This window comes from Bos taurus, chromosome 10, assembly GCF_002263795.3.
Source record: "Bos taurus isolate L1 Dominette 01449 registration number 42190680 breed Hereford chromosome 10, ARS-UCD2.0, whole genome shotgun sequence".
NCBI classification, from domain to species: domain Eukaryota; kingdom Metazoa; phylum Chordata; class Mammalia; order Artiodactyla; family Bovidae; genus Bos; species Bos taurus.
Window position 1 is genome coordinate 80,826,661 of NC_037337.1, and position 26,672 is coordinate 80,853,332.

The following is a 26,672-nucleotide window of genomic DNA, read 5'->3' on the forward strand; positions in this document are numbered from 1 at the left end:
CATGCTGTGTGATGTGGCCAAAGGCAAAATAAAACAGATCCATGTGATGAGCAATCTGGCAAGCCCTCCATTCCCCTCTTAAGAGAGGAAGTCAAAGTGGAAGGCCAGATGGCCTGGCCCAGGGGTAGTTCAGGCTCTGGGAAAATACTTGAGCTGAGGGTGATTCATAATTCCCATCCCACGCAGTGAAACCAGAGACTATGTTGCTTATACTTTTACTTCATTCAGTGCTCACAAATGCCCTCTAAGATAGATTATACTCTCACCATTCCCAGATGAAGAATCCCTGCCTCAGTGTTGAGATACCTTTACAAGGTTACATAGCTGATAGATGGCAAAGCTGCTTCTCTCCAGGACCCAGAGTCTGTCTTTCCACCCTGAGCTTTAGAATGGGGTTTGAAGTCACAGGTGGTTGTTATGGTGATGGGGTGGGATGGCAAAGGTGAGCTCCAACAGGTGTTCTGACTGACTGCTGGCATCTGTTAGACACCAGAAGCCCTTTGGCAGGAGAGGTGACTTGGGTCAGATCCTGCTCCACTCGGACAGCCATCTTGCCCTAGAAACACTGAGTATCACACAACTCTCTGATCTGGCCAAAAGTCGCAGGCCCAAGAGTAAATCCATTCAAATGGAGGGAGAATCCTGTGACAAAGGGTATCGTTATCCAAGGGCCTAGCTTGGAGCACCTGTGAATTCACAGGGGAACAGCACACCCGGTGAGTCATCAGGTTTAAAGCACCTGGTTCTGTGTCTAACACACCGTAGGTGCTCAATCTTGGGTTGCTGTTATTATGATAAAGACACTATCCTTACGCAGAAATTAGTAATAAATTGGAAAGCTGAATTTCCTTCTGGGCTGAGAGTTGGAGAGCTCCCCAGGGCCAGGGTTGTGGGAACCAGATGAAATTTGTTCCTAATGAGGGTTCTGTGGAAGCTCAGCAAGTAGTTCTATCAAATTAACAGGCCCAGCGGACACAGGGAGCAGATTTCTTCCTGAGCCCGGGCCCTGCCATCCCTCAGCCCTTGGAAATCAGATTATCGGGTGGGCAGGGCCAGGGAGGAAACTGAACTAAATACAATTACCAGCCCCTGCTTGTCCATCTGAGCCTGGAACAGGGCAGGGAGGAGGGGAAGGCAGAGGGGAGTCAGAGCCTCGCTCAGGAAGTTACAAATCCAAGGAAGTGGACAGGACAGGCCCATCCCTGCTGGAGGGCCTTGTTTCCATGAGCCCATCCTGGGATTAATTGTCTCATCCCCATGCTGTTCCCACAAAACACCAGTAACCCAGGCCTCCTTCCTTGGAGATAAGTGCAGTAATTCCTTTTATAGCTATGATCCCATCCAGCCTTGGCTTGAATCTCCCTAGTGATGGGGTGTTTGTTACCCATCAAGTTCTTCCATTCCATTATTGATTCAAAAGCAGCCAACTGTAGGCAAAAGCCACTGATATCTGGCCTTAGATCTGGCCACAAAGTAGATGTAGAACCGCGGGTGGGCTTGGCCGCATTTCCTCACCCGTGAGATTTGTGGCTTGTGGGAGGCACTGGGCGCGTGTTCTCCATGTCCTTCCACGCTCTCCCATGGTGAGTTGTGACTTTCCAGGCGGACTCTGGCTCATTGAAGGACATCAGCCCATCATGGTCTTGAGTCGACCTGGGCATTGCCTTGGCTGTGGTGGTCCAGGCAGAGCCACCCCTTCAGACTTTCCTGCCACGACTGCAGGAAACTGCTCTTGCCAGATGAGAACAAGACAGCCTTTGCTCTGAGTGCTGATGATGAGGGCTACCCCGCCGCCATGGAGGAAGCCAGCCTGACACAAAGCAGACACACACGGAGGCAGAGCCGAGAGCTGCGGGGGAAAGGATAGGGCCTGAGAAATAAATGTCCACTGTATCCCAGAACTTTTCGGTTATGGGGGAGCCGATAAATTACTATCATTGTTCCATGCAGTTGGTTTAAGCTGCCTTTTCTGCCACTACCAGTCTCTTAATGGGCGGAGATGCCTTAAACGTGTGGAGATTTTTCCTATAAACCGGCTATACCTCAATGAGGAAAATAATAAATTTTATTTAAAAAGTGAAAAAAAAAAAAGTGTTTTCCTAATAGGAAACTGGCTTCTCGGAGTTTCGATTCAATGGCTGTGGTTATGGCACTGGCCATGCACACTGTTTCCACAGGAAGCGAGACCAGGGATCTGCTGACAGTCCCTCAACTCCCACCCAGGTCAGCAGTAAGCCAGGAGGGATAGGAGTTGTTCTCAGCTCATCCAGAGAAAATGCAGCAGAGGAAGAGGAGGAGGAACAGGAGTCCCAACAGCTCAGCTCATTACTGAGCCACCGCATTCCCTTTTCAGCTCCTACCGAAGCTGGGTTTAAGTTGGGTTTCTGTCGCTTGTATAGACATCCGACTCCTAAAACCATTCTTTCCATCTCTGCTCCCCAGCACCCAATACTGTCTGGCACATAAGAGACTCTCAGTTAAGATTATGCCTTTACTTCCCATGATTTGGAGCCTTCTACCAATTTTGCCAAATTCAAGAATATGTTAGTGTATGTGGTTGTCTCTTTGGAGGAGCAGGTTCGATTTTTGGAAGGCAGGTTCAGCAAACGTCTCTCAAGTACTGTGCCAGGGGTTTTCACATATATTACTTCATCTACTATCCAAACCGCTGTAGGTAATTCTGTGCCCATTTCCCAGAGAGAGAGAAACTGAGGCTCAGAGAAAGTTAAGCAGCATTTTAAAGTCACCCAGCTAAAACTGACAAAACCAGGAAGAGAAGATATGTCTTCTTAGAGTGACGCCGTTGACTGGTGATAAACTTTCATCTAGTTAAGAGAACACCAAAGGCCTTGCGGGTCCCTTTCAACTTCCATTGTGAGAAAACCCTCCCCCACAGGCTGGCTGTGACCCTCTTTGGGCACTGGCGGACATGGTCTGCATGTAGCTATAGTCAGTCCTGCCCTGGAGTCAGCTTTGAGTCAGTCCCAGGGAGCCTTTGCCAGTGCTGGTTTTTGAATCAGAAATTGTTCGCTGTGTTCTTAGCAACTTCAACTTAGAAGTTGCTAAGTTGTGTCTGACTTTGTGCGACCCCAGGGACTGCAGCACGCCAGGTTTCCCTGTCCTTCACTATCAAAGTCCATCGAGCCAGAAGGGCCAGAGGTAAAAGTGCACGTTTGAGGGAAATGGCCAGCGGGCAGGGTTAAGGTAGGTGAACTCACCCAGTTCCCTGTGAAACCAGAAGCTCAAAGAGGAAGAAGTTACTGGCAACCATGTGAGCATGCCCTCCCCCTCTGCCCATTCAAAGTGTACAACAATTGTTTTTGATACACACACACACACACATATATATACACATACAGTTGTACAGCCATCACTATAATCTAAGTTTAAAACATTTTCATCACCCAGAAAGAGACCTTATACCCATTAGCAGTCACTCCCCATTTGCCCTCAATCTCCCTTCCCCCAGTGCTAGGTTACTTAATCCACTTTCTGTTTCTTTAGATTTGCTAATTCTGGACATTTCATAAAAATGCAATCACACATCTTGTGGTCTTTTGTGCAGGTTTCTTTCACTTAACATAATGTTTTCAAAGGTCATCCACGTTGTAGCATGAATCAGTACTCTATGGCCAAATACTACCACATTGTATGGATGTACCAACTGATGGAGTCATCAGTTCATGGACATTTGGGTTGTTTCTACCTTTTGGTTATTAGGAATCATTCTGCGATGAACATTCAGGTGCAAGTTTTTGTGTGGTCCTGGTTTATTTATATATTCATCTCCCTTCCCCATTCTCAGGTTCCTTCCCACACAGGTAACTGTTTCAGTTTATGTAATGTTTTTTAGTTAATGTGTTTCTGATTAATGATTCCTCTTGGGTGTGTGCATTTTTAATTTGCTCACATGGTGGTATTATGTTGCAGTTCATTTTCTGTACTTTTCTTTACTCAGCTCTGTAGTTTGGGGGTCCGTCTATGTTGCCATGAGCAGCATCTGGTCCACTGTGCTATCTGCTGTGGGTCCTTAGGGGTGGGCTACTACCACATTTGGACCCCCATTTCCACTTTATTGTCCACTTTGCTGGCACCACACCCAAACCCACAGTGGACATCTGGTATGTGTCCCCTTCAGAACCTGGCAAGAATGGCTAGAACATATGTCTGAGAGAGGATTCCTGGGACATAGAATATGTGCGTACTTACTTTGAGTGGTGCCTGACTATGAACAGTCTCTGCTGCTGGCAGACAAGACTGGGGCTGCAGAATTGTTCTTTTCATCCAATTTCCCCACACGGAAATAATAGCCTCAACAGATACTTGCCATCCCGACTTGCAAAGCCTCAGGACATCAGTACTGAGATGTACCATGTCTACTGAACGACAGAGATAGACACACCTTTTATTTCCTGTCTCACATCTCTTTACTAAGTTTCTAGGACACTGACTACATTTATACTTCCTGAGCTCATAAAGTGAGGTTGTTCTTTATCCCTCGTGGATAAAATTTATGAAGAAAAACTTTCACAATTTTTGTTTTGCTCTTGGGGTGCAAAGATCTTTGACCCTATAATGACCATCTTCTTTTTTTCTAACCAGGAGGTGAGTGGGAGGGGACTGGCTCCTTAAACTCTCCCAGCACTAGGAGCACCAAGGAACTGGGAAGAGAAGGGAGGATTCAAGGGATCAGCTGGGAATTTCTCTGGGGTTTCTGCTGACTTCCTAGAGACAGACTAAAACCCTTATGGATGGTGGAAACTGTGAAATTTCTTCCCTGGGAAAATGTCCTACATTTTGGGAGGATCAACCATCTGGGCAAAGCCCGAAGTTAACACATCCCTTGGAGTCTCCTAGGGGACTGGTTTCTTTTTGTTTGTTTGTTTTGGCTGCACTGCGGGGCATGCAGGATCTTAGCTCCCTGACCAGGGATCGAACTCATGCCCCCTGCAGTGTAAGTGCAACAGGGAAGTCCAAGTGGTTTCTTTTCAAGGGACTGGCTCAGAGCTTACCCTACAGCCCTACACCCACGGGTGCATCTTTTCACAAAGCACGTGCGTGTCATCATAAGTCTTTTGCAAAGAATCCATTTGTATGTAATGTGAATCCCTTTGTCCTCATTCTGGTTCCCTAAGTTCAGATTTCTCATAACTGGCTTTTCTTAAGTGAAGGCTATCCTCCTACTGGACAGACCAAACCCCTGCTGGACGGTCCCAGTGAGTCACTGGTAGGGCCTGGTGGACAACTGGGAGTGGCTGCTGTGCCTGTGAGGGTTAGAGCTCTCTCTGCCTGTCGTCACTTCTTTTCCCTCACTGGCTCCTGGTTTTCAAATTCTAGCTCTGCTAAGTGGCTTCTGTGGCTGGCTTTATTTGAAAGTATTTAGGACAAAGAGAGAACCCAGCATTTCAAAATACTGAGCTGCACTTCCACGCCGCTTTCTCCTAAATGCTGAGAGGGAACAGATTAGGAAAAGGAGATGACGCCTTTGGAGAAGTCACCCTGATTTTTCCCACTTCCAATGTCCTCAACATTTTGCTCAATACTGGCATCAAAGACATGAGGTCAAAGGTCAGCAGGTCACTGGACCTGGAAGAAGATTATTATTCCTTAAAACAACCCATTTAAAAAAATTTTATTTATTTTTTAATATATTTCTGGTTGCACTGGGTCTTTGTTGTTGCGAACGGGCTTTTCTCTAGCTGTGGAGAGCAGGGGCTATTCTCTAGTTGAGGTGCATAGGCTTCTCACTGTGGCCACTTCTCTAGTTGCGGAACACAGGCACGCGAGGGCTTCAGTAGTTGTGTTCCTGGGCTTAGCTGCCCCGCAGCATGTGGGATCTTCCCCAACCAGGGACTGAATCGTGTCCCCTGCGTTGGCAGGCAGATTCTTAAACACTGGACCACCAGGAAGCCCGAAGACAAGATTATGATGAGACAAAGAGCGGCACTCTTTATCCAGTGCCTACTTGATGATGGATGTTGTGCTAATACTTGGGCCACTGGATGTGAAGAGCTGATTCATTGGGAAAGACTCTGATGATGGCAAAGATTGAAGGCAGGAGGAGAAGGGGATGACACAGGATGAGATGGTTGGATAGCATCACTGATTCAATGGAGATGAGTTTGAGCAAATTCCGGGAGATCGTGAAGGACAGGGAAGCCTGGTGTGCTGAAGTCCATGGGAGTCGCAGAGTCAGACACGACTGAGTGACTGAAAAACAACAAATATATATATGTATGTATGTATGTATGTATACACACACACATATCCCTTTCCCACTAACTGTGACCATATTATTGCAAGGTAAGCCTTATCTCAGCTTTGTGTAGCCTACAACCCCAGGGTACTCTGGACACCACTATCTACCCAACTAAGACCCTCATCTCTCTCTGACTCACTCTTCTGCTATTCGAAGGTGACTGGGCTCTGACTCAGAGCATGGGGAGGAAGAAGATTCCTTGGCACCAGGAAGGGGAAAGGGACGCAGGGCTGTTAGTTCCCTCTCTGTGGGACCGAAGGCAAGCAGGGGCAGGAGAGAAAGGCCCAGGAGTGGGCAGAAAGGGGCACAGAGGGTCTGGTCACCAGAAGGCAGGGATGGTGCGGAAGCTGTTTCTCAATCCCACCCTCTGACCCCTCAGTCCTTCATAGAGCAGGACCCACGGAGTGTCCCAGGGGGAGGGCTGAATGGCAGAAGCACCTGGGAAACCGCACAGCTGACCCTCTCTTGGCCTTGAAGTCACCCTGAGGGCTGAGAAGAAGATTCCTGTGATGTCAGCCTGGCAGGGGTCACGGATGTGTGGTGGGCTCAGGTTTTCCCTCCACCCGGCCTGTGCAATGACCTGGTCCTTGTGCTAAAGGCTGGTCAGAATAGGGGAAGGAAGGGAGACTGGGGAAGGGAACCCTGTAGGGAGGGAGTCCACAGTGCACTTAGCAGAAGGGTGAGGAGAGAATGAAGGAGACTGGGACTCAACATGCCTCCTTTTCTGGACTGGGAGCGCCACTGGAGGGGGCTGGCAGGATCACGGTGTGCAGCTGAGCAAATGGTGCCTCCCACCGCACTGGGAGGTGCCAGTCATGTAGACCACAGTGCAGATGGCAACCCCTAGGGTCAGGCGCTCCACAGGCTGCAGGGCATAGGAGTAGTCACGCCCTCTGTGCCTAGTTGCTGTTGTTTAGTCACTAAGCCGTGTTTGACCCTTTCAGGCCCCATGGATTGCAGCAGGCCACACTCCTCTGTCCTCCATTATCTCCCAGTTTGCTCAGATGCATATCCATTGAGCCAGTGATGCTATCTAACCATCTCTTCCTCTGCCGTCCCCTTCTCCTTTTGCCTTCAATCTGACTCTGTCTGAAAAGCAACAGAATCTTTTCCAATGAGTTGGTTCTTCGACTCAGGTGGCCAAAGTACTGGAGCTTCAGCTTCAGCATCAGTCCTTCCAATGAATATTCAGGTTGATTTCCTTTAGGATTGACTAGTTTGATCTCTATGCAGTCCAAGTAACTCTCAAGAGTCTTCTCCAGTACCACAGTTCAAAAGCATCAGTTCTTCGGTTCTCAGCCTTCTTCATGGTTCAACTCTCACATCTGTTCATGACTACTGGAAAGACCATAGCTTTGACAGTACGGACCTTTGTCTGAAAAGTGGTATCTCGGCTTTTTAATACATTGTCTAGGTTTGTCTCTGTGCCTAGAGAACATTTTAGAGGCTACTGCCTATTCTAGACTTTGAAGGTAGGAGCACTCAAGACTTGAGCATTGTCCAGGAATTGAAGAAGCCTTCTGAAGAGGCCATCATCAGTCATAAGGTCAAGTGGTTCTGGCAGGGGCCTGGCCAGAGAGGCCTTCCTGACTGCCATGTCTTGTCCCTGGCCCCATAGGCACCCAGGACTGAAATGGCAGAGTTCTTGATCTTTCCCTGCATCACCAATCACAAGAGTCAATCCCAGTTAAAAAGAGAAAGTCTAAATAATCTCAGGCACACATGAGCCAGTCCTCTACAATGAAGACACAGCGTTGCCTCTTAGGCCTGCTGCCCCAACCGTTCCATCTAGCTTCTAAGTTTGACTTCTTTCCAGTGGAGACCCCAGAGGCATGCTTGCCGTTGGTTCTTTGCCTTTTCAGGTCCCCATCCCTCCTCCTGGATTCCCATCAGTAAAAAGAGTGTAGATGTTTAGTGGGCAGGGGGCCCAAACCCCACCCCTCAGGGATGCCTCAAGTATACTCGCCCATCTTGGGGGGAAGCGAGGTTGCCCACTGGATCCCAGATTAGGGGAGCAGAGAGAGGAAGTCAGTAGTCAGACGGAGCTGCTCACTGGACTCAGTTGACCTCACAAGGAAGACACACAGCACCCCGAATCAATAGGAGCCAAGCCTAGGGCATCCTCTCCAGTCTCTCTGTAGAAGGACACTCTGGGAGAGTTGTAGGATTTGGACACTGGCCTGAGCAGAAGGACAAACTTGCCTTTGTGTCAGCTCTTGCCCCCATGGTCAGCCAGACATGAACGAGGCAGGGTCTCTGCCAGCTCTTCCATCTGTTGGGGCTGCCCTGCTGTCCCCAGTCAGGCTAAACTAGGTGGCACCTGCTCATGGAATGCCAACCCAGGCAGGTGCTTGCAGAGCAAAGTGTTGGAGTTTTCTTTGAGCAGGGAAGTTTAAAACTGAGATAAAGATGAAGAGATCTGAACTGTAAGCTGCTTCTCACAGCTAGTTTAGGAAAAAGATCTTACCAGGACCCCACAGCCAAGATGAGTACAGAGATTTGGACAGTCTTCTTTGGTCTCCAACTGGGTAGATTCCATTTGAAATGTGTTCCTTCCTCTTCTGGTCCTTGGGTGCTCGTAACTGGAAAGTTCTTCTCTTATTCTTGAGTGCCAGCATACCTAAAACCTAATGAGCTTACACAAAAAATCTACAAACAATAAATGCTGGAGAGGGTGTAGAGAAAAGGGAGACTTCTTGCACTGGAGATGCCTTTAAAAACTAGGAATAAAACTACCATATGACCCAACAATCCCACATAGGCATGTACCCTGAGAAAGTCATAATTGAAAAAAGTTACATGTACTCCAATGTTTACCGCAGCACTAGTTACAATAGCTAGGGCATGGAAGCAACCTAGATGTCCATTGACAGGTGAATGGGTAAAGAAGCTGTGGTACATATACACAATGGAATGTTACTCAGTCATAAAAAGGAAAACATTTGAGTCAGTGCTCATGAGATGGACGAACCTAGAGCCTATTATACAGAGTGAAGTCAGTCAGAAAGACAAATATCGTATATTAATGCATGTATATGGAATCTAGAAAGACGGTACCGATGAACCTACTTGCAGGGCAGCCGTGGAGATGCAGATGTAGAGAACAGACTTAGGCACATGGGGATGGGGATGGTGGAGAGGGTGGGGTGAATGGAGAGAGTAGAACGGAGACATATTCACTAACATATGTGAAATAGATAGCCAGTGGGAATTTGCTGTATGACTCAGGGAACTGAAAGTGGGGCTCTGTGATAACCTAGAGAGGTGGGATGGGGTGGGAGGTGGGGGGAGGTTTAAGAGGCAGGGGACATATGTATAGCTATGGCTGATTCATGTTGATGTATGACAGACACCAGCACAATACTGTAAAGAATTATCCTTCAATTAAAAATAAATAAAAAACCTACTGGCCATCCTCTGATCCCTTTGATCTTTTCTTCCAGTCTCCCAAGATGTTTATCAGTCCCCTCTGAAATTCACCCAAGAGATGTGCTGACCTTTCTGGGCACTGAAACATCAGGATGGCACTCAGCACCCTACGAGCCATCAGAGCTGCTGAGAGGTGCAGCGACAAGAAACGTTAGTCTGAGGGTAAGGGCCCTGGTGTTGATTTTCTGCAGGTGAGGGCGGTCCAAGCTCAGCTGTCTCTGGTCTTCCTTTGCACAAGGCTCTTCCCTCCTCGCCCTGCCTCCTTACAGGCCATCTTCAATCCCCCACTAGGGCTGTGTACTGTCGTCAGAGCCCTGCTGGAGTCACACTGAGGGTGGGGAGATCAAGGTAAGTGCCCCCCTTCCTCCTCCCCCTAAGAACTACATCTAGGAACAGCATGATGTAAGGCAGGTGTCGGACTCAGAGGCCAGGCCAAGCCACTAACTGGCCTTGGGCTCTCCTCAGAAAGGAGAGGGTAGACTAGACAATACAGCTACCCACCCCACCCCTTCAGGAGCAGCCCTTCCACCCTTTCTTTAGCTTCTCTTCCGGCAGATGTGTTTTATCTAAAAAGTTCCCCGCCTCACCCAACCGCAGTATAATTTCACTGTCTCTTTTCCACCAGCAATTCAAATCCATCCTTTCTCCTATTCCTCTGCTTACCCTCTTCAAAGGCCTGTGCTCTTGAGATCTCTATTCCAGATCTGGCCTGAGGCTTTAGTGGGTGGGGACTGAACTCTGACCATTTCCGCTCTTGGCTTAGTTGGACTTCTTTTGTTTTTTTTATGGTTGAACTTCTTCTTAAATTAGATGTTACAAAATATTTAACACACATACACATGTGAAACAATCCTGCATGGAAAACTCTGGTCAAAACTTTTCTTTGGCACAAACACAGAACATTTCCATGGCTTCCCACTTTCTTGATTCTCTAGGGCTGGCCCATGGCCAGATGGAGGAATTTTAGCTCTCAAGGCCAGAGAGAAGTTTGCTGTCCCAGCTCCTGAGGTCTGGGTCATCTCCAGTACCACCATATTAAGACTGTAGTTTAATAAAATCTGCCAGTATACCCCGCCCCCTAGCCCCGAAGGCTTGCTAATAGCTAAGCAAGGATCTATGGGCCCTGTCAGCCAAGTCTGGTTCTTTTTTAGAAGCTCTTAGACAAAGCCTTTAGACAGCTGGCTCCCTATGTAGGAGGTAGTGTCCAAGGCCTCAAGCTCAGCTTTAGTCTGGTCCATTATAATGGGGATAATTTACTCTTTTCTATGATTTCAGAGTAAGAATAAGGTTTGCTTTTGTTGAATCTGTGTGCATGCTCAGTGTCTGAATTTTTGCGACCCCGTGGACAGTAGGCCACCAGGATCCTCTGTCCATGGAATTTTCCAGGCAAGAATACTGGAGTGGGTTGCCATCTCCTCCTTCACGGGTTTCCAACCCAGGGATAGAACCCATGTCTCTTGCGTCTCTGGCATTGGCAGGTGAATTCTTTACCACTAGCGCCACCCGGGAAGGCCCAAGGATTGCTGCTGTTGCTGCTAAGTCACTTCAGTCGTGTCCAACTCTGTGCGACCCCGTAGACAGCAGCCAACCAAGCTCCCCCGTCCCTGGGATTCTCCAGGCATGAACACTGGAGTGGGTTGCCATTGCCTTCTCCAATGCATGAAAGTGAAAAGTGAAAGTGAAGTCGCTCAGTCGTGTCCGACTCTTAGCGACCCCATGGACTGCAGCCTACCAGGCTCCTCAGCCCATGGGATTTTCCAGGCAAGAGTACTGGAGTGGGGTGCCATTGCCTTCTCCGCCAAGGATTGCTAACAAACAGTAAATTCTTTCTCTGAAGGAGAAGTTACTTTCTATATTCCTTGGCAGACCCCATCCAAAAAAGCCTTCTTCATGGTTGCTATCAACAAGCAATGAGGGCAGAGTAGAGAGGAATAATGAATGCAAACACTTTAGTGCTTTCTATACATCGGGCTCTAAGGCACAATAATATGCACGCACCCATGCACGCACATGTGTGCAAATGTTTTATCCTCTAACAATGTACTGGCATTTTCCCCCATTTTACAAATGAGGAGCTTGAGGTTCCGAGCAGCTGTATACTTACCAAAGATCTTGGCTCAGCGGTCGGTTCTGGTGGGCACTATAGTGATGTCTCAGGAATGAGAACTCATAGGAATGGGATGTAGACAGTACATGGAATTGTTAGGGGAAACACACTGACTGAAACTGCCCACCCTGGCCAGGCACCACAGTAGCCATTTGCACATTATTTTACGACAGGAGGTCCTGGTAAGGAACACAGAACGAACAAGCTACTGCCAACCAGAATTCAGGAAAGGTCAAAGGCAGATGCCAGGTGTCCTGCCACCTCCCAGAATCCTTCTCGCTGGCACCCATCTTGGCTGAGCAATGCACAGGGTACCAGGAAGGACCCTGACTCAGAGTGACTGGCCAGAGAAAACCCAGAAGTTAATCCCATCACAATAAAAATGGAAACTGCAAGCCACGTGCCTGAGCAGTCTTCCTAGGTACCCTTACCTTCCTGCTTTCCACCCAGGTGCCCATTTTCCCATTTCCCATTTTCTTGCTTTGTCAGCACATGTCTCCTCAATTAATTTCTGAATGTTAGACAAGAGCCCACTCTCAGGTCCTAGAAGGCTCCCCCCCACCCACCCCCCCACCCCGCAAACTTCCTGCAACAGTATGGAAAGAATGACATTTTGGAGTTGAGAGGGACCTCGATTGTACAGTTCTCAAGAATCTGAGTGATCTGCCCAAGGTTCATGAAGCTACTCCATTGAAGAATCAATACAGAATCCACTTCTTTTGTTATTTCAATGCTAGTTCTGTCCTGCTCACAGGTGTCTCTTATGAGGGAAAACAGATATTAGCTTTAGTAATTTAAGGTAGGGTCTTGGAGAGGCTAGAAATGTTAAAAAAAAAACACTGACTCTGAAAGAAAAAATAAGTAAGGGGAAGCCCGAAATAGTGTCATGGACCATAGCATCTACGAACAGTCCAACAGGGAGATGTTACCCTCTGAAAGCCTATACCAACCACTAACAATCATACTCATCTGTTTTGGGTACTTGTTTCAGTGTGCTGGTTCTCAGGATTATTTTTTCTTGGAATGTATGCATTCCAGCAAAGCAAATTTCTCCCAAACCAATCCTTCACTTTTATGACTTCCATTATAAATTTGGCAATTTTCAAGAATCTTGATGACCCGGTGTTTGAGGCTGATGTGGCACGTTCAACGCTAGTTCTGTGATCTGGAAGCAGTGCGAAGGCACCTAGCATCTCACTCCTCCTACTGCAGCAGTCCTATTCTTCCTCCCTTCAAACATCTTCCATGTCAGCTTCCCTGGACCACATCTCTCGTGGCTAAAGATCTGGGTTAGCACCCTGGTAACTTTTTGTTTTACTACCTTTCTCCAGCCTTGGTGGAGGTACTGACAAAGTCAGATACAGGGAGACTCGAAAGCTAGCACTCGATATTTCAGCTGGAATATTCCATTAGCTCATGGCTTTGGGCTCCAGAAAGGAGTCATTTCCCAGAAATTTGAAATACTAGATACTCGATTTCCTTACAATGTGACTGTCTTGTAGATAAGCGCTGTGGGCCCCTGCTGCACAGCTCAAGTAAACTGTGGGTGAACAGGACTGACCAACTCTTCCTGCTGTCCCTGGCCAGGTCAGCGCTGGCCCAGTCATTTATCTTTGCCTTTCAGCCTCCTTCCTTTTTACTTTGCTTACCACCTTTTTACTAAGAGTGAAATGCAATTAGGGTACAGATGGCTTAGATTTTCTTTTCATATACATTTTTCTTCTGCTGCATGTGGGAAGCACTGTACTTTGAAGAAATTCAAAATTATTCCCAAGACACTTAATGTTATTTTTACTCCAGCATGAGTGCTCAAGGACAAATGAGCACTTAAGACGGAAACATCCCGCCTGAGAGAAACACACAGCTTGTCCAAAGCCCTTATCCTGATGCTGTGGGCAAGTCTGGACTCACCGAGCTGTACTTCACCTTTGTATTTCAATTGCTGGCATGTTGCCTTGCTTAGGTCATAAGGGATGGATAGTCTTCCTTTGGCAGTATAGATTTTCCTCACAAGAATTTTGGTTGGCAAGAACTTTTCAATTAACTGAAAGAGGCAGCTTTATAGGCAGGAGATATATGATGGGTTGGGTTTATTTTTAATTTCTGTTAGAAGTTTACCATGTATGTCTGGGACAGGGCAGGAAAAGCAACTTGATATTTGGAAACATCAGAAAACATAATTCTTTTGAGGCTGTCTGCAATGTCACTTTGCTGCATCTTTCCCTCAGTTCTGACTAACAAAAGGGTCAATTCCAGGATTTCAGTATCCTAAGTCCATCTAAGCCTGGGAAAGGAGATCAAGTAGATACTTCCTCCAACTCTAAATTTTGTGGTCCTAATGTGACCTTTGTCCCAATACCTAGAAATGACCTTGACCACTGGCATTGAGGCAGTGTACCACAGCTTTTCTTCTAGTGTTCAGGGTGGCTTTGAATCAAGTTTCCAATTAGGAAAGAATTGAAACAGGAAAGGAATAAAGGAGGAGGGGTGTCTAAGCAACCAAGTCTTCCTTGGAAGAGAAGAGGAAGCCATGAGAAGTGAATAATAGGTTTATTTGCATATACATAAGAGAAGAGCTAGCGTTGCTGGGAGAGAGGCAGGGCTTGTGAGGAGGTAAGGCTTCAGCAGAGGAAGGCACCTTGACAAACAAGGACTCCGGGCTCAGTAAACCAAGCACAGTTGCAACCTTCTTTCGCCCCAAGCCCACTACTCATTTAACTCATTTACCTGTTGTCAGAGAGACATGGGAATCACTTACAAAAAACCAGGTGGTAAATAAAGTGGAGGGAACCAATTTTATAAATCTGGACCAGCCACTTAAAACTTTATGTACAGGATGCAGAAAAAACCCATAAGAGGCACCTTTGAATAGTTCAAACCTAATCAAGTGCCATCTGCCCTGTTAGTAAAAATAGCTATCACGGAAGAATCTGGGGATTAAATGTGCCTCCAAAGTTGAGGCCTCAATCCTACAAGTTTAGGCAAAGGGACCCTAGAAGTGGAAGTTCCTGCCAGGTTTGCAGGACCATGATCACAGACAGGAGATCTCTGGGGATCAGAGTGGAATGGCTACAGAGACAAGCATTTCTCAGCCTGCTTCTGTGGCTACGCTGTGGGGCCGAGCTCCTGGCAAGCAGAATCTGGGGTGTCTCCCAAGGATGGAAGGCATCCTTGCTAAAAACATCTTTTCTTGGATTCTAAAGTTGAACCAGAATGAACTTTGACTTCTCTTCTGAGTACCCAAATGAGATAAAGGCTCTTAACACGAAAAGATCAAGTTCTGCATTTGGGAACAGTAACTACCCAGTGGCTAGTTCTCAAGGGAGCTTTACCTACTTCTTTTTCTCCAGGAAGATATGTGGATTGTCCTTAGAGAAGTCAGAAGTGGCCAGCTGCTGCTAGATGCAGTAATATAAAACAAAAAGATTGGACATGCTGACTAGGAAGGGGAAGAGAAACACACACTGAGTGATTATATCTTTTTTTTTTGTATATAAAGGATTAAAAAATTCCAATTTAATAATAAATTTTGGAAAAGCAAATGTAAAATGACTTGGGCTTATAAAACCAGAATTTACAATTATCTGTGTATAGTCAAAGACAAATCATAGAACCGTTCTGATTACAGATTAAAGTAATTCTACTGGTTACAGAATCACTGACCCACTCCCCGGTGAGATTACAGTTGTTCAATTGTAAGCATCTCCACTGCTACTCACACTCCTTTGTCTCCTCCTCCTCAGACAGTGTTTTCACACCCAAGTCACAGCACACACACCAGGCACGTCTTTCTTTTCACAAAACTTAGCAAGATGATCCCTCCTTCTGGCTTAGATCAACAACCTTCTTTTATAAATAACCCCCCTTCCCCTGGTCACTAAATGCGTCCACGTCTTCATCCTCCACAGGCTCCCTCCCCTTGGTCCCAGTTCCAGTAGGACATGTTCATCCCTAAAAAGAACGCTGGATTTGTGAGGCCACACCAGTCACAAGCTAGGACCTCCCCAGGCCCATGGCGCTGGGCTCCTGGTTGTCCAGTGCCTTTGTGCTCAAGAAAGCTGTAGTGTTCTCTCCCCCTCATCTCTGCCCAGCATTCTCCTGCCCTTTCATGACATCCACGCCAACAAGCTGTCTGCCATTCTAGGTTTCCCTGTCTTGTACAAGCCTTCATCAATAACCAAGTGACTGTAACTACCACGGCAATGCTGAAAAGATCCTTGTCTTTTCCTCTCTCAATCTTTATCTACCTTCATGAACAGAGTCTCTTCTAGAGGCCAGTGACTCTTCTCTCCACACACTCTGCATCCTGAGGGACCTACTCAATAAGAATCTGTTACTCTGAGATACCTACTCTGCAAGATCCAGTCACAACACCACAGCCTCTGTGAACTGCAGGCTGGAGGGAAGATGCCAGGCCCACCAATTCTGATCGATCATTTCGGGTTAAATTAAATGAACGCAGTACCACACTCTGCTCTTCCCTACACTTCTTCATTAACACACCTATAACATCCACTTTAGTAGTCTGAGCACAAAGCTCTTGAGAGCTGTCTTTCCCCTTCTTTCCATAGGCCGAGACACCACCAGGTGGGGCCAAGCAAGTGCCTGCTGGCCTTCTGAGTGCCTCTTAGGAACTAGCACCTAACTTGTTAAAGTGTTACCCACAACCAGTTATATTCTACGGCCCCTACAGAATGGTGCTGCACCATCGATCAATTTGCAACCAGTGAGCTTTATCAGGGATCTATGTTCTCTTGAATCTGATCTTAACTGCTAACCTCTCATGAGCATGAAAATCACTCCACTTTTAGTACACCTACTTTAATGCTCAATGAAGAAGTGCTACTGAGAAAACACGGAAGATTTCTTTAAGAAAGGAACCATGCTTTCCTTCCCAGCACAGCCAGTGGGCTGAAGGCCTGTTTCCACTCGTCTCCATTCTCTCAGCGTGAATCCACTACTCACTGGCAACACAGTCTGATTTAGCAGGCACTCGTCATTAAAACCAGAACATCTATGGCATATAAACGAGGTGAGATGGCAAAAAACACAGATCCAGAGAGCCTTTCTGATGGAGAATGGAAAGACAAGTCTGAGACAGTGAGCTCACGTGTGCCAGTGCACACACATGAGAACGAGTCAAACATCTCAACAAGGATTTACTGTAACAGAATCTGCACAGGTACACTATGCTCAAGTCTTACTAGAAAGGACTCACTTGCATTTTTTCCCTTTCTTAACGCAGCACGACCAACGGCCAGCTAAACATCAGACCCATTGTTGAATAGAAGGGAGCAGCATCAGACACAAAATTCCAGGCCCTGGTTTTACGTGCCTTTAATACTATTTTTCCTTTCCTCTGTGTTCACTAAACAGGATTTAAAATTTTTGTAAAGCTACTTTTCATAGCTTTTTGTTTTCCCTTTGTATTTATCATGTTTTTAATTTCTTCTCTGAGGAGGAATTCTCCGAATCTGGGTCTTCCAATTCGATTCGGTGCCTCTTGAGGCCACTATGGCCATGAACAGCCCTGCTGCTGTCTGTGTCTGGGGGGTCAGTGGGGTCCTCTCTCGTTCCAGCACTGGGGGACTCACAGGCCATTTCAGACCCACAACAGTCTTTGTGTAGGAGTATCCCTGTCAGGGACAAGTTATCGTGGTCAGTGTCCACACGTCCTGGGGAAGAGCAGGCCAGTGCCTCCAGCTCCCCGAAGTTCTGCCCATTGCTGTGGGGATGCGGGGGGCGGGGGTGCAAGCGTCCATTGTTGTGGTTGGCACAGATGGTTTCGAGGCTTCTCTCCTCACTGTCATCAGACTGGGTCCTGAGACAGTTGCCAGACCCGCTGCTCAGAGTGGAGCCAGACGCCTTGGGGACAGGAGGGGAGGGTGGCTCCTCAGCCCGGCTGCTCAGGGCCTTGCTTAGGGCCTTTCCATTGAGCTTCTTGGTTTCAAAAGTGTGTTCTACAGTGCCACCATTGTTGGAGTCCTGAGAAGCATCCTCGGGTGCCTCTGCCCAAGGGTGGCCACTGGGCTCGGGGCCCGGGCCATTGTTGGGGCTTACGGCAGAAGTCCCTTCTTTAAAAGTGTCCTTGCTGCGGCCTTCCGGCGGCATGTCCTGGGTTCTCTGGGCTACCGCCGAGTTTAGACAGGCTTCCTTGCTGGAAGAAGGGGCTGGGTTGTCCTTGTGGCTGGTTCCCGCCCTCCCTTCATCGGCCTCCCCAGACACGAGCGAGCTCTCTCCATCTTTGTTGTTTGAGTAGGAGATGTAGGAGTAGCGGAGCCACTTGTAAGCTTTATAAATCTTCCGCTCAACTGACTCTATGTCGGAAGTTGGCGATGCTCGGCTTGGCTGAATCTCCAGAGTGGACGCGCTCCGATCAGGGGAGGAGGTGGGGGAGGAAGAGAGGTCATCTACTTTGATCTGGGGGTAATCATAGTTGTCTTCGCCAATGTAGGTGTCGGTGGGCTTGGGAGGGGCGCCAGGCCTCTCTTCTCGAGGCGTCTTCTGACGGCGCCGCATGGCATTCCGCTGCCGGGTGGATGCGCGCCGTTCGTTCAGCTCCTCCTCTTCCTCAGAGCTGCTGGAGCTGGAGCTGCTGGACTCGTCTTCGGGGCTGGGAGACCGTGGCCGGGGAAAGAGGTCTGTGTCCAGTTCCACCTCACAGGCATTCTCTTCAGAGTCAGACTCGTTGGAAAGGGCCAGGAGGCGTTTGTCCTGGTAGCGCCGCAGGGCAGACAGGCGCTGCTGGCGAGACGTGGCATCCTCACATGAGGGCAGCGGCGGGGTGGACGCCACCACGTTTGTGGCAGTGACCCGCAGGGGGCCCAGGTGGAAGGCGCTGTCGGCAGACTCATCCACTGTGGGCGGAGGGGAGCGGGGCAGCGAGGCCGAGGACTCGGAGTCGGTGTAGCCAGAGCGCTCGCTGACCCCCGCGTGCAGCTGGAGGATGGTGCTCTCGCTGAGGTCACTGTCCGAGTCAGAGCTCCAGCCCTCGATCTCGCGACGCACCAGGGAGTCAAAGAAGGCCATCATCCGGGGGTCTTCCTGCACAGACTGGTTGGCGTAGTCGTGAGACAGGCCACTCCCACTGTTCAGCACAAGGCTGATGTACTCTTCGTGGGTATAGAGACAGCGAGAATCATCCTCAATCCGACCGTCCAGATCTCCGGTACATCCTGGCTGCTTGTACGGGCTCCAGATCTGCACAGAAAGTGAAAACAAAACCAAGGAAGCCTGATTGGAATGTATTCTAAAGCTGTTGGCCATAAAGAGCTTCCCCAGACTCTCCCTGTCATTTAGCCAGGACTTGCTAACCAACTTTAAGCCCAGGATAAACACATACCATGACTCCCACTGCCCCCCTCCCCTTTAGCTTCCTCTACCAGTAGCCTGGAAATCACAATAACCCCCTACATAATATCAGAGGACAGAGGATGACTTGAAGATTGCCCAGTGTGTTCAAAACTCTCAGAAGACTGGAGAGGTACCACTTTTCCAAAGTGAAAACAGACCAGCAGTCAGTCCTCTGCAACAGTTAATATTTCAGCCTATAACTACTTCTCCCCAAATGCAACATTTCTATTTTTAACTAATGGGAATTGCTTAGTGGAGCTTGGGAAGAACAGCCAGCTGCCTACACTGCAGTTCCCTCTTGGACATGCAGGCATCAGTTACCCAGGAAACTGGGTTCCCTTACCCAGGGAGCTGCTGGCTTGCTCCCCAACTATTCTGTTAGCTATTGGAGTAGGCAGGACTCACCCTCCAAGCCCACAGACCCATCTCTTAATACATTCCACAGTCAGACCTTCGCGCTCATAGCCAAAAAGTGGCAGAACTAGGATTCAGACTAAAGTCTGTCTGAATGCAAAAGCCCAGCTTTATGAGCTGAATTAAGTTATGCAAAAGTGGAGTTCAAGGTAATTAAGCTGTCACTGCAGATGAGAACGATTAGCTTCACCTGACTCTGCCAGACTGGTCCTGAGCAGCACAGAGAAGCTCGGTTATATCAGCTGGTAGTTATGGCAACTCAGATGAAATTCCAGGTGATTTTCTTGCCTTAACAGGCTCCTGTCTATCTTTAGATGGCACCCAACCCAGAAAGTAGTGGCTTCTCATTCCCTATCCTCTATCAAGCCAATGGCTTTGCTTCCCCAAAGTTATCCAAGGACAAATTCGCCTTCCTGTGAGCATGCTCCTGAGGCCTGCTCCCTCTATGCTTTACTTTGATCTCCCAGGAGGCAGCATCTCTCAGGAGGATCCCCAGTTCAAGAGGGGCTGAAGAAACCTTCTAGACTAGGTCTCTTCACCAATTCCCAATTCAGATTCATTCCTCCTTCAACTTTGTCCCCTGCCCACAACTCCTCAGGTGTCCTCCCACTCCCAGCTTCACAATCTCACCCAGGGGAGGGTTAAGGCAGTGATTCTCAAACTTTGGTGTGAATGTGAATTACCTGAAGAATAATTAAAACACTGACTCCTGAGCCCCACCCTCAGAGATTCTGATTTAGTAAGTCATGGGGAGGTTACCAGGGCTCTGCACTTTTAATAACCACTCAAGGAGTGTGAAAGTGGAGGCACCAACTTTTAAGAAACACTGGAATATATTAATAGTTAGCATAAAATAAGTTGCATAAAATAAAGGCTTTGTCTGAAGCAGTTCTCAAATTCTTTGTGAGACTCAATGTTTGGGAAACATTTAGATCTGGTCTTTAGCAACAGGCTCAAGCTATAAATGACTATCTTTGCAAACAGATGTCTCTGGGAATAAAAGTTTGGTGGCTTAGGAAAAAAACTGAAAGGTTCAACAAGCAAAAGCCCTTAGGATGTTTCAGAGTCGTAGTCTATATGCTGGGCTAAATCTCACTCCCCCAGTTAAAAATGGAAAATGTTACTAACCATGTTATATAATATGAAGATAAATCCTTATGTACTTCCCAGAAACTCAGAATTTAACAGAAGAACAAAACGTTCATGGTGAGATGCTTGCTGGCCCAACTATCCAACGAGCCTGGGTTTAGTCTACTGCCCAGCCCCCTGCATCTTCACTTCAGGAATGAAAATCACAACACTGAAAGCTGGCATTTATATGCGCTCTGGAATGTATTAAGCTGAGGTAGACTTCATTCCTGAAGCCTGGAGTAATGGAACAAAATGCTGGATCAGAAGGCAAGAGGCTTGAGTGTGGGTTCCCACACAGCTCTCGTTTGCTCAGCTCCCCATCCAAACAGTGAAATTAGACGGGTCTCATGCAACCCGAAGATTCAGAGCAAAACAAAAGATCCATCCCAGATGGCCAGTCTCCAGTCCTCAAGGGACCTATAGCACAGAGCTGTGGGAGAGGCAGAACAGGTAGGGACCTGAGCCTCCTCACTCACATGGCCCAGAGCAAATGACTTCGCCCTTGAAGGCTCTTTCCTCAGTTGTAGACATGAGAAGGATGAAATGATGCAACATATACCAAAGTACCAATAACTGTAGTGCTTCCTCCTTCATTTGGCAAACGAGTACCTTAACTAGAGGTTTGAGACTCATCCTCAAACAGACTTTTGAACACCAGAGGCACTGACCATCCCAATTATGTTAGTCCTCATCCTTAAAACATCAATTTCAAACATTTGTGAAATTATCTTTTTAATACTGAAAGTCAACAACTCAGAAGTGAAGCAATGAAAGCACAGCTTCCTGTTGCATGTGAACTGTGGCTAGACATCCCTCCTCATGGGACAAGGTTCATGAGAAAAGGAGGAGGGATGTGCAGCTTTCTCTTGAAGCCCAGTGACAGTGACAAGTTTAGCTCAAGAGGCTGTTGAGCAAACAGATGCAGTTCAATTCTTATTCAAAAATCATCGAGATGGAACACAATTTCAGTAACAAGTGTTCTGACCCACACAGGTGACCGTGACATGCTTGATGTAGCATCTCTAAACCCTCTTCTCTCTCTGCACTATTATACTAAATTCAGACATCTGGCCACCTACCAAGAAAAACGACACAGACAGAGACTTAAGTTGTTATTCCAGGAGCGCTTCACACTCTCTAATCTGGATTCCAAGACTCCCTGGGCCCACCTGTGGCCTACACCTTCCCAGTCTTACATCCAAGCCCTCCCCTTTCTGTGCTCTTCACTTTGGCCAAATGATCATTTCTTAAACAGGCCCTACACTTTGCTGCTTGTGAGCATTTACTCATGAGCATACTACCTGGAGTGCAGTAGGTGATCAATAAATATTTATTGATTCAGTAAAATAAATATCCAATCTCTCTCTTTAAAATGGCCTTCCCATCTTATTTCTTTTCTTTTGCAGACTTTTTTCTTCAAAATCTGGTTCAAGTATTACTTGAGATAGTTCAAGTGTACTGAGATTACCCCAGATGGGGGGAAAAAAATCTCGGCCTCCCCACACAGCAATGTTTCTATCTCTCATGTACTTTGCACTTTTCATTACTTTTATTTGTCTTCTCTCCTACTGGGTCATCAATTCCTATGGGGACCTGCATTCCTCACAGGGCCTAGCGCAAATCACACACAGTAGGTATGGTTCACAAATACTGGGTGAATAGACAAATATTGGTCTTTGAGGAAAAAGAAAACGCCAGCAATTGTTCATCTTTCTCTCTCTTATGTTTAACTACAAAATAACCCTGTTTTTTTGCTAAGTGTGGGCATTCAAGAGGATATAAGATCTGTTGTGGGTGAGAAGAGGCTGGCCCTGACTCCTTTCCTCCAGGCTAGTAAGGCATCAGTAAAGGACAAGTCAGGGAGAAGAAGGTGGAGCAGAGACAGGTGGAGAGAGAGGCTGGCTGGATTAAAGTATGGTGGAATGATGCTCTTTGAGCCATTGACTCTCTCAGAAAAAACACAAGAAAGAAAGAGATTGTTTTTTTAAGTTTTTTTTTTTTTTTAAGTGGACTATTTTTAAAGTCTATTGAATTTGTTACAGTACTGCTTCTGTTTTATATTTTAGTGTTTTGGCCATGAGGCAAGTGGGATCGTAGTTCCCCGACCAGGCATCAGACCGGCCCTCTCTGCATTGGAAGGTAAAATCTTAACCATTGGATTGCTAGATAAATACCTGAAAGTGACTTTTATTAAAATAGAAACTGTCAGGCACAGGTAACCTGTAAGGCACTCCTAGGTGTCATTCACTTGACAGATGGGAGACAGATTCAAAGAGCTGCCCAAGGGTACTAACTGTTACTGACTTAAGGTTTCCAGTGGCTAAACAAGCCTCCTGGTGGGGCAGGGTTCAGACCCTACTGGAACCTGGAAGCAATGAGTTCTACAGTTTAGTCTGAATATTTTCACAGAGAAAATATTTTCTCCTTTAAGAACTTGGCTAGTCTCCAACCTCTAACCTCTTGGTTAAGGATTCCAACTGACTAAACAACGATCGGAGAGACTTAGCACAGAAGCATCCTAGGGTGTCAGCCAAGCAGGAATCTCTCTTCTAAAGGAGATGCTCAAGCAGAGCTCCCTGATAAAGAGAATGATGTCAACAGGACTACGGAGGACATGCTACTATGCCAACCTGTGAGTCACACGCTAAAGGAAAAGGGAAAGCAACGCAAGGGGACAGGGCGGCTCAGTGATCACCCAAGTGAAGGACTGCTGAGAGGAACAGATACAGCGGGAGCGCCAGGCCACCTGCTGCCTTCCCACCAGCACGGGAAGGGCGGCTGGACACCGAGGAGAGCAAAGAATGGGGCCCGGTGCTGGCCTTACCACTGCTAGCTATATAATTAACCCCAAACAGTAAATTTATAATTTTCATCTCATCCTCTGCGAAAAGAAAAAGTCTATAAAAACCGTCTAAGTCTAGGTCTAGCCCTGTTTATTTATGGGTAAATAAATGTATGCAATCATGAAAGTCAGCCCTGATCAACAATAAAACCTAAATAAAGGGAGTTGGAATAATGACAAATAAAAATACCGACCCATACTCCAACATTACATTTCTGATAGTTTCCTCTGTCTCAGACTTAAGTTGGATAGTTTTTAAAAAAAGAACAAAAGAAAATGAAAACTATCCATTTGTTACAAATCAATCTTCACATTTCCCCTGAAATCTCCCTCAAGTTTTCAATTGTTATTTTGGGGGAAAGTGAGGAGTTTTATGTTTTGCTGGGGGGAAGAGGGAGGAGATATCACTTATCTTTACTTAAAAGTCAAGTCATCACAGGGTCCTCAGGAATTCATCATTTGTCTTGAGCCCTCATTTTCTCAGCTGTGGAGAAGGGTTACTAGCAGTCCACTGGAATGTGAGTGATGGGCAGTGGGCCATCCTTCCGTGGACACAGGCCAGACTGGGTCTCTCATTTACAAGCTCTAAAAATATCCCTTGGCAGGGTTACGTTCATTCAGTCAATGCACAACTGATGCCAAGTGTTCATCCTCAATCACAATCACATCAAGTGGTTTCTGATATGTCCTGAGACAAGTTAGCTATGGTTCTGGAAGTCACTTGTTGTATCTGTGCCATATGAGAACAGCAATTAATGCAAAGTGCACACCCAGTAACTGAGGGGATGGTAGCTTCTTTATCTCCAGATGGGGTTTGGAAAGCAGAATTCATCAGACTCCAGATCAAACGCCATTGGAAATGCAGCAGCATACAGGTAGTATTTGGTTTCAAAGCCTCGTGACTAATTTTTAAGAAAAGAGTCCCTCCTGAAAGGAGGGTTTAAAAACCGCTCTATTTATTATAACATAAATTTTTCCATATTTTGTAATATGCCAAAAGAATTAAGAATTCTGATAGACCTTTAGTTATGTTTAGCTATGACGTGCTACATACATTGTTTTGTTTTTTTCCATTTATTAACTTGCAGTGATTTCTCTAAAAGGACAAAAGGGGAATGTGCCTCACCTTGATAATCTTTTCTACACCAGAAGAGCAGATCATGTAGGTGTGGGGGTTAAATCGGACCTGGTTAACAATAGACCGATGCCCTTTCAGCACCATGAAGGCTCCGTTGACCACCCTACCAATGCCACCTGGGAAGACAGAAGGAAACAAAAATCAAATGATGAAACAGATGGAAGTAAACAGGCTCCAGTAATAGCAAACAAACAGCTCTGAACCAGAGTCGAAATTTTTTACTAACTGATCACCAGCAGAATGCCTAATCTTACAGATAAAGTTGCTATGGAAAGAAGGAAGATGAAATATCTCTCAACATATGTGCTCTTACCCAGAGCCTTTATTTAGCCTTTAAGCATTGCCCACACCCACCCACTGCAATTCCATTGTCAATGAAGCCACAGCCACTTAAAACATTTCTCAAGTTTTTGATCCTTAGGATAGAATCCCAGTGTTACCTTAGAAAAGGCCAGTCATAAGCAAAATGAGACTGATCTGCTTGGGAACAGTTAGGCAGCTAAGCCAGGGACATGCAGAACCAGAAACATATAATTACTTAAGTGTACCCAAAACATCACTGATCTAGTTGCCCTCAATTTCTATGATGAAAGTAGCAAACAAAACATACAAAAACCTCTGGGAAAATAATGGAGAAAATTCTGTCTTCACTCTGATAGGGAGAACTAAGGATAAAGCAAGGAGATACGGGTCACTTTCACAGTAAGCAGACTCCAAGTATGGAAAATTACAGAGGGTGGGCCTTGAAGACATCATGTATGGAGGCTGCTGATAGAAACCAGTATCTTATGGACCATCCTGTAGGCTTTCTTTTTTGATGATGAGAAAAGTACCAGAGGCCTAGAACTTATAACACAGATGAAAATGTCACCATTTATGAACTTGGGATAATCTTAAAGGTTCAACTTCATTGGTAAGGGCATCACACTCCCACAGGACACAGGCACCCAAGTCTTGAAAAAGCTCACTTTTAAGCAGCCATCAACAGCTCAGTACACACAGGCTGACATGTGCTCCTGGTCGACTGGCAAACTGTGATGCATACTGCCGCTGCTGCTGCTAAGTCGCTTCAGTCGTGTCCGACTCTGTGCGACCCCATAGACGGCAGCTCACCAGGCTCCCCCGTCCCTGGGATTCTCCAGGCAAGAACAATGGAGTGGGTTGCCATTGCCTTCTCCATTGTGTGAAAAGTGAAAAGTGAAAGTGAAGTCGCTCAGTCGTGTCCGACTCTTTGCGACCCCATGGACTGCAGCCTACCAGGCTCCTCCATCCATGGGAATTTCTAGGCAAGAGTACTGGAGTGGGGTGCCATTGCCTTCTCCGGTGATGCATACAGACACAGACAAATGAGTGCTCATTTATTTAAGCAGGGAGAGCCTTCCCAGACCTTGTCAGGAGTGCGGCATCGCTGGGGCACAAAGTGCCATTGGCACCACCTTGGCTCCATGTGCTCCACCCCAGGGCCAACTTCACTCAGTTCAAACATTCATGCCAAACATTTCTCATCTCACTATCTGCAAAGAAAATGGCTAGAACAATATCCCTCTTCCAGGGATAATCCAGTTCTGCAGAAGGCGTCTTCTGCTTTTGGCCTCCTGACACAATTCCTCTTTCACCTGTCCTGCCTCATGAGAGATATTCCTCTCTACTGACATGTACATAACGTATCTTTTTTTTTTTTTGGCAACAGCAAGAGGTTGGAGATTGCACTGATTTACTTCTGAGTGGTGTCAACTTGGCTAGCACCAGGTGCTTACTCTACTTGCCGAGTGACAAAAATGTTCTTTCCCTAAATTTTGCCCCATGTCTGACATTATTAACATCTGAATAACCCAGAATGGACACTACACTTATAGCTATTCGTATTTCAGCCCAACATCATCACATTTGCTAATAAATCATAAAAGAGAAGAAAGTAACTGGGACATAGGTGTGTTTTTATGGAGACAAAAGAGTCAGGAAAGGTTTAAGCACCCAGGTAGGCTGCCATGACGGGACC

General features: G+C 46.8%; 1 protein-coding gene and 1 long non-coding RNA gene across 5 annotated transcripts in view; one reads left to right on the forward strand and one right to left on the reverse strand.

Annotated features, from left to right (window-relative positions):
• The first annotated feature begins 218 nt into the window (after positions 1 to 218).
• Positions 219 to 24,866, forward strand: LOC132346408 (uncharacterized). Of its 2 annotated transcripts, XR_009496237.1 has the most exons (5): positions 219 to 716; positions 9,703 to 9,850; positions 22,760 to 22,832; positions 23,163 to 24,410; positions 24,624 to 24,866. It is a non-coding gene; the product is annotated as an uncharacterized lncRNA (long non-coding RNA). The 2 variants fall into 2 exon arrangements; XR_009496236.1 differs by lacking the exon at positions 23,163 to 24,410 and having other exon boundaries at positions 222 to 716.
• Positions 14,327 to 26,672, reverse strand: part of DCAF5 (DDB1 and CUL4 associated factor 5) — a 93,662-nt gene continuing 81,316 nt past the window's right edge. For all 3 annotated transcript variants that reach the window (XM_024998098.2, XM_024998097.2, XM_002691041.5), the window contains exons 8-9: positions 24,662 to 24,789; positions 14,327 to 18,995 (exon numbers count right to left, since the gene is read on the reverse strand). In XM_024998098.2, coding sequence (XP_024853866.1) covers positions 17,229 to 18,995; positions 24,662 to 24,789 — 1,895 coding nt within the window. In that variant the 3' untranslated portion in view covers positions 14,327 to 17,228. The remainder of the gene's footprint in view (positions 18,996 to 24,661; positions 24,790 to 26,672) is intronic.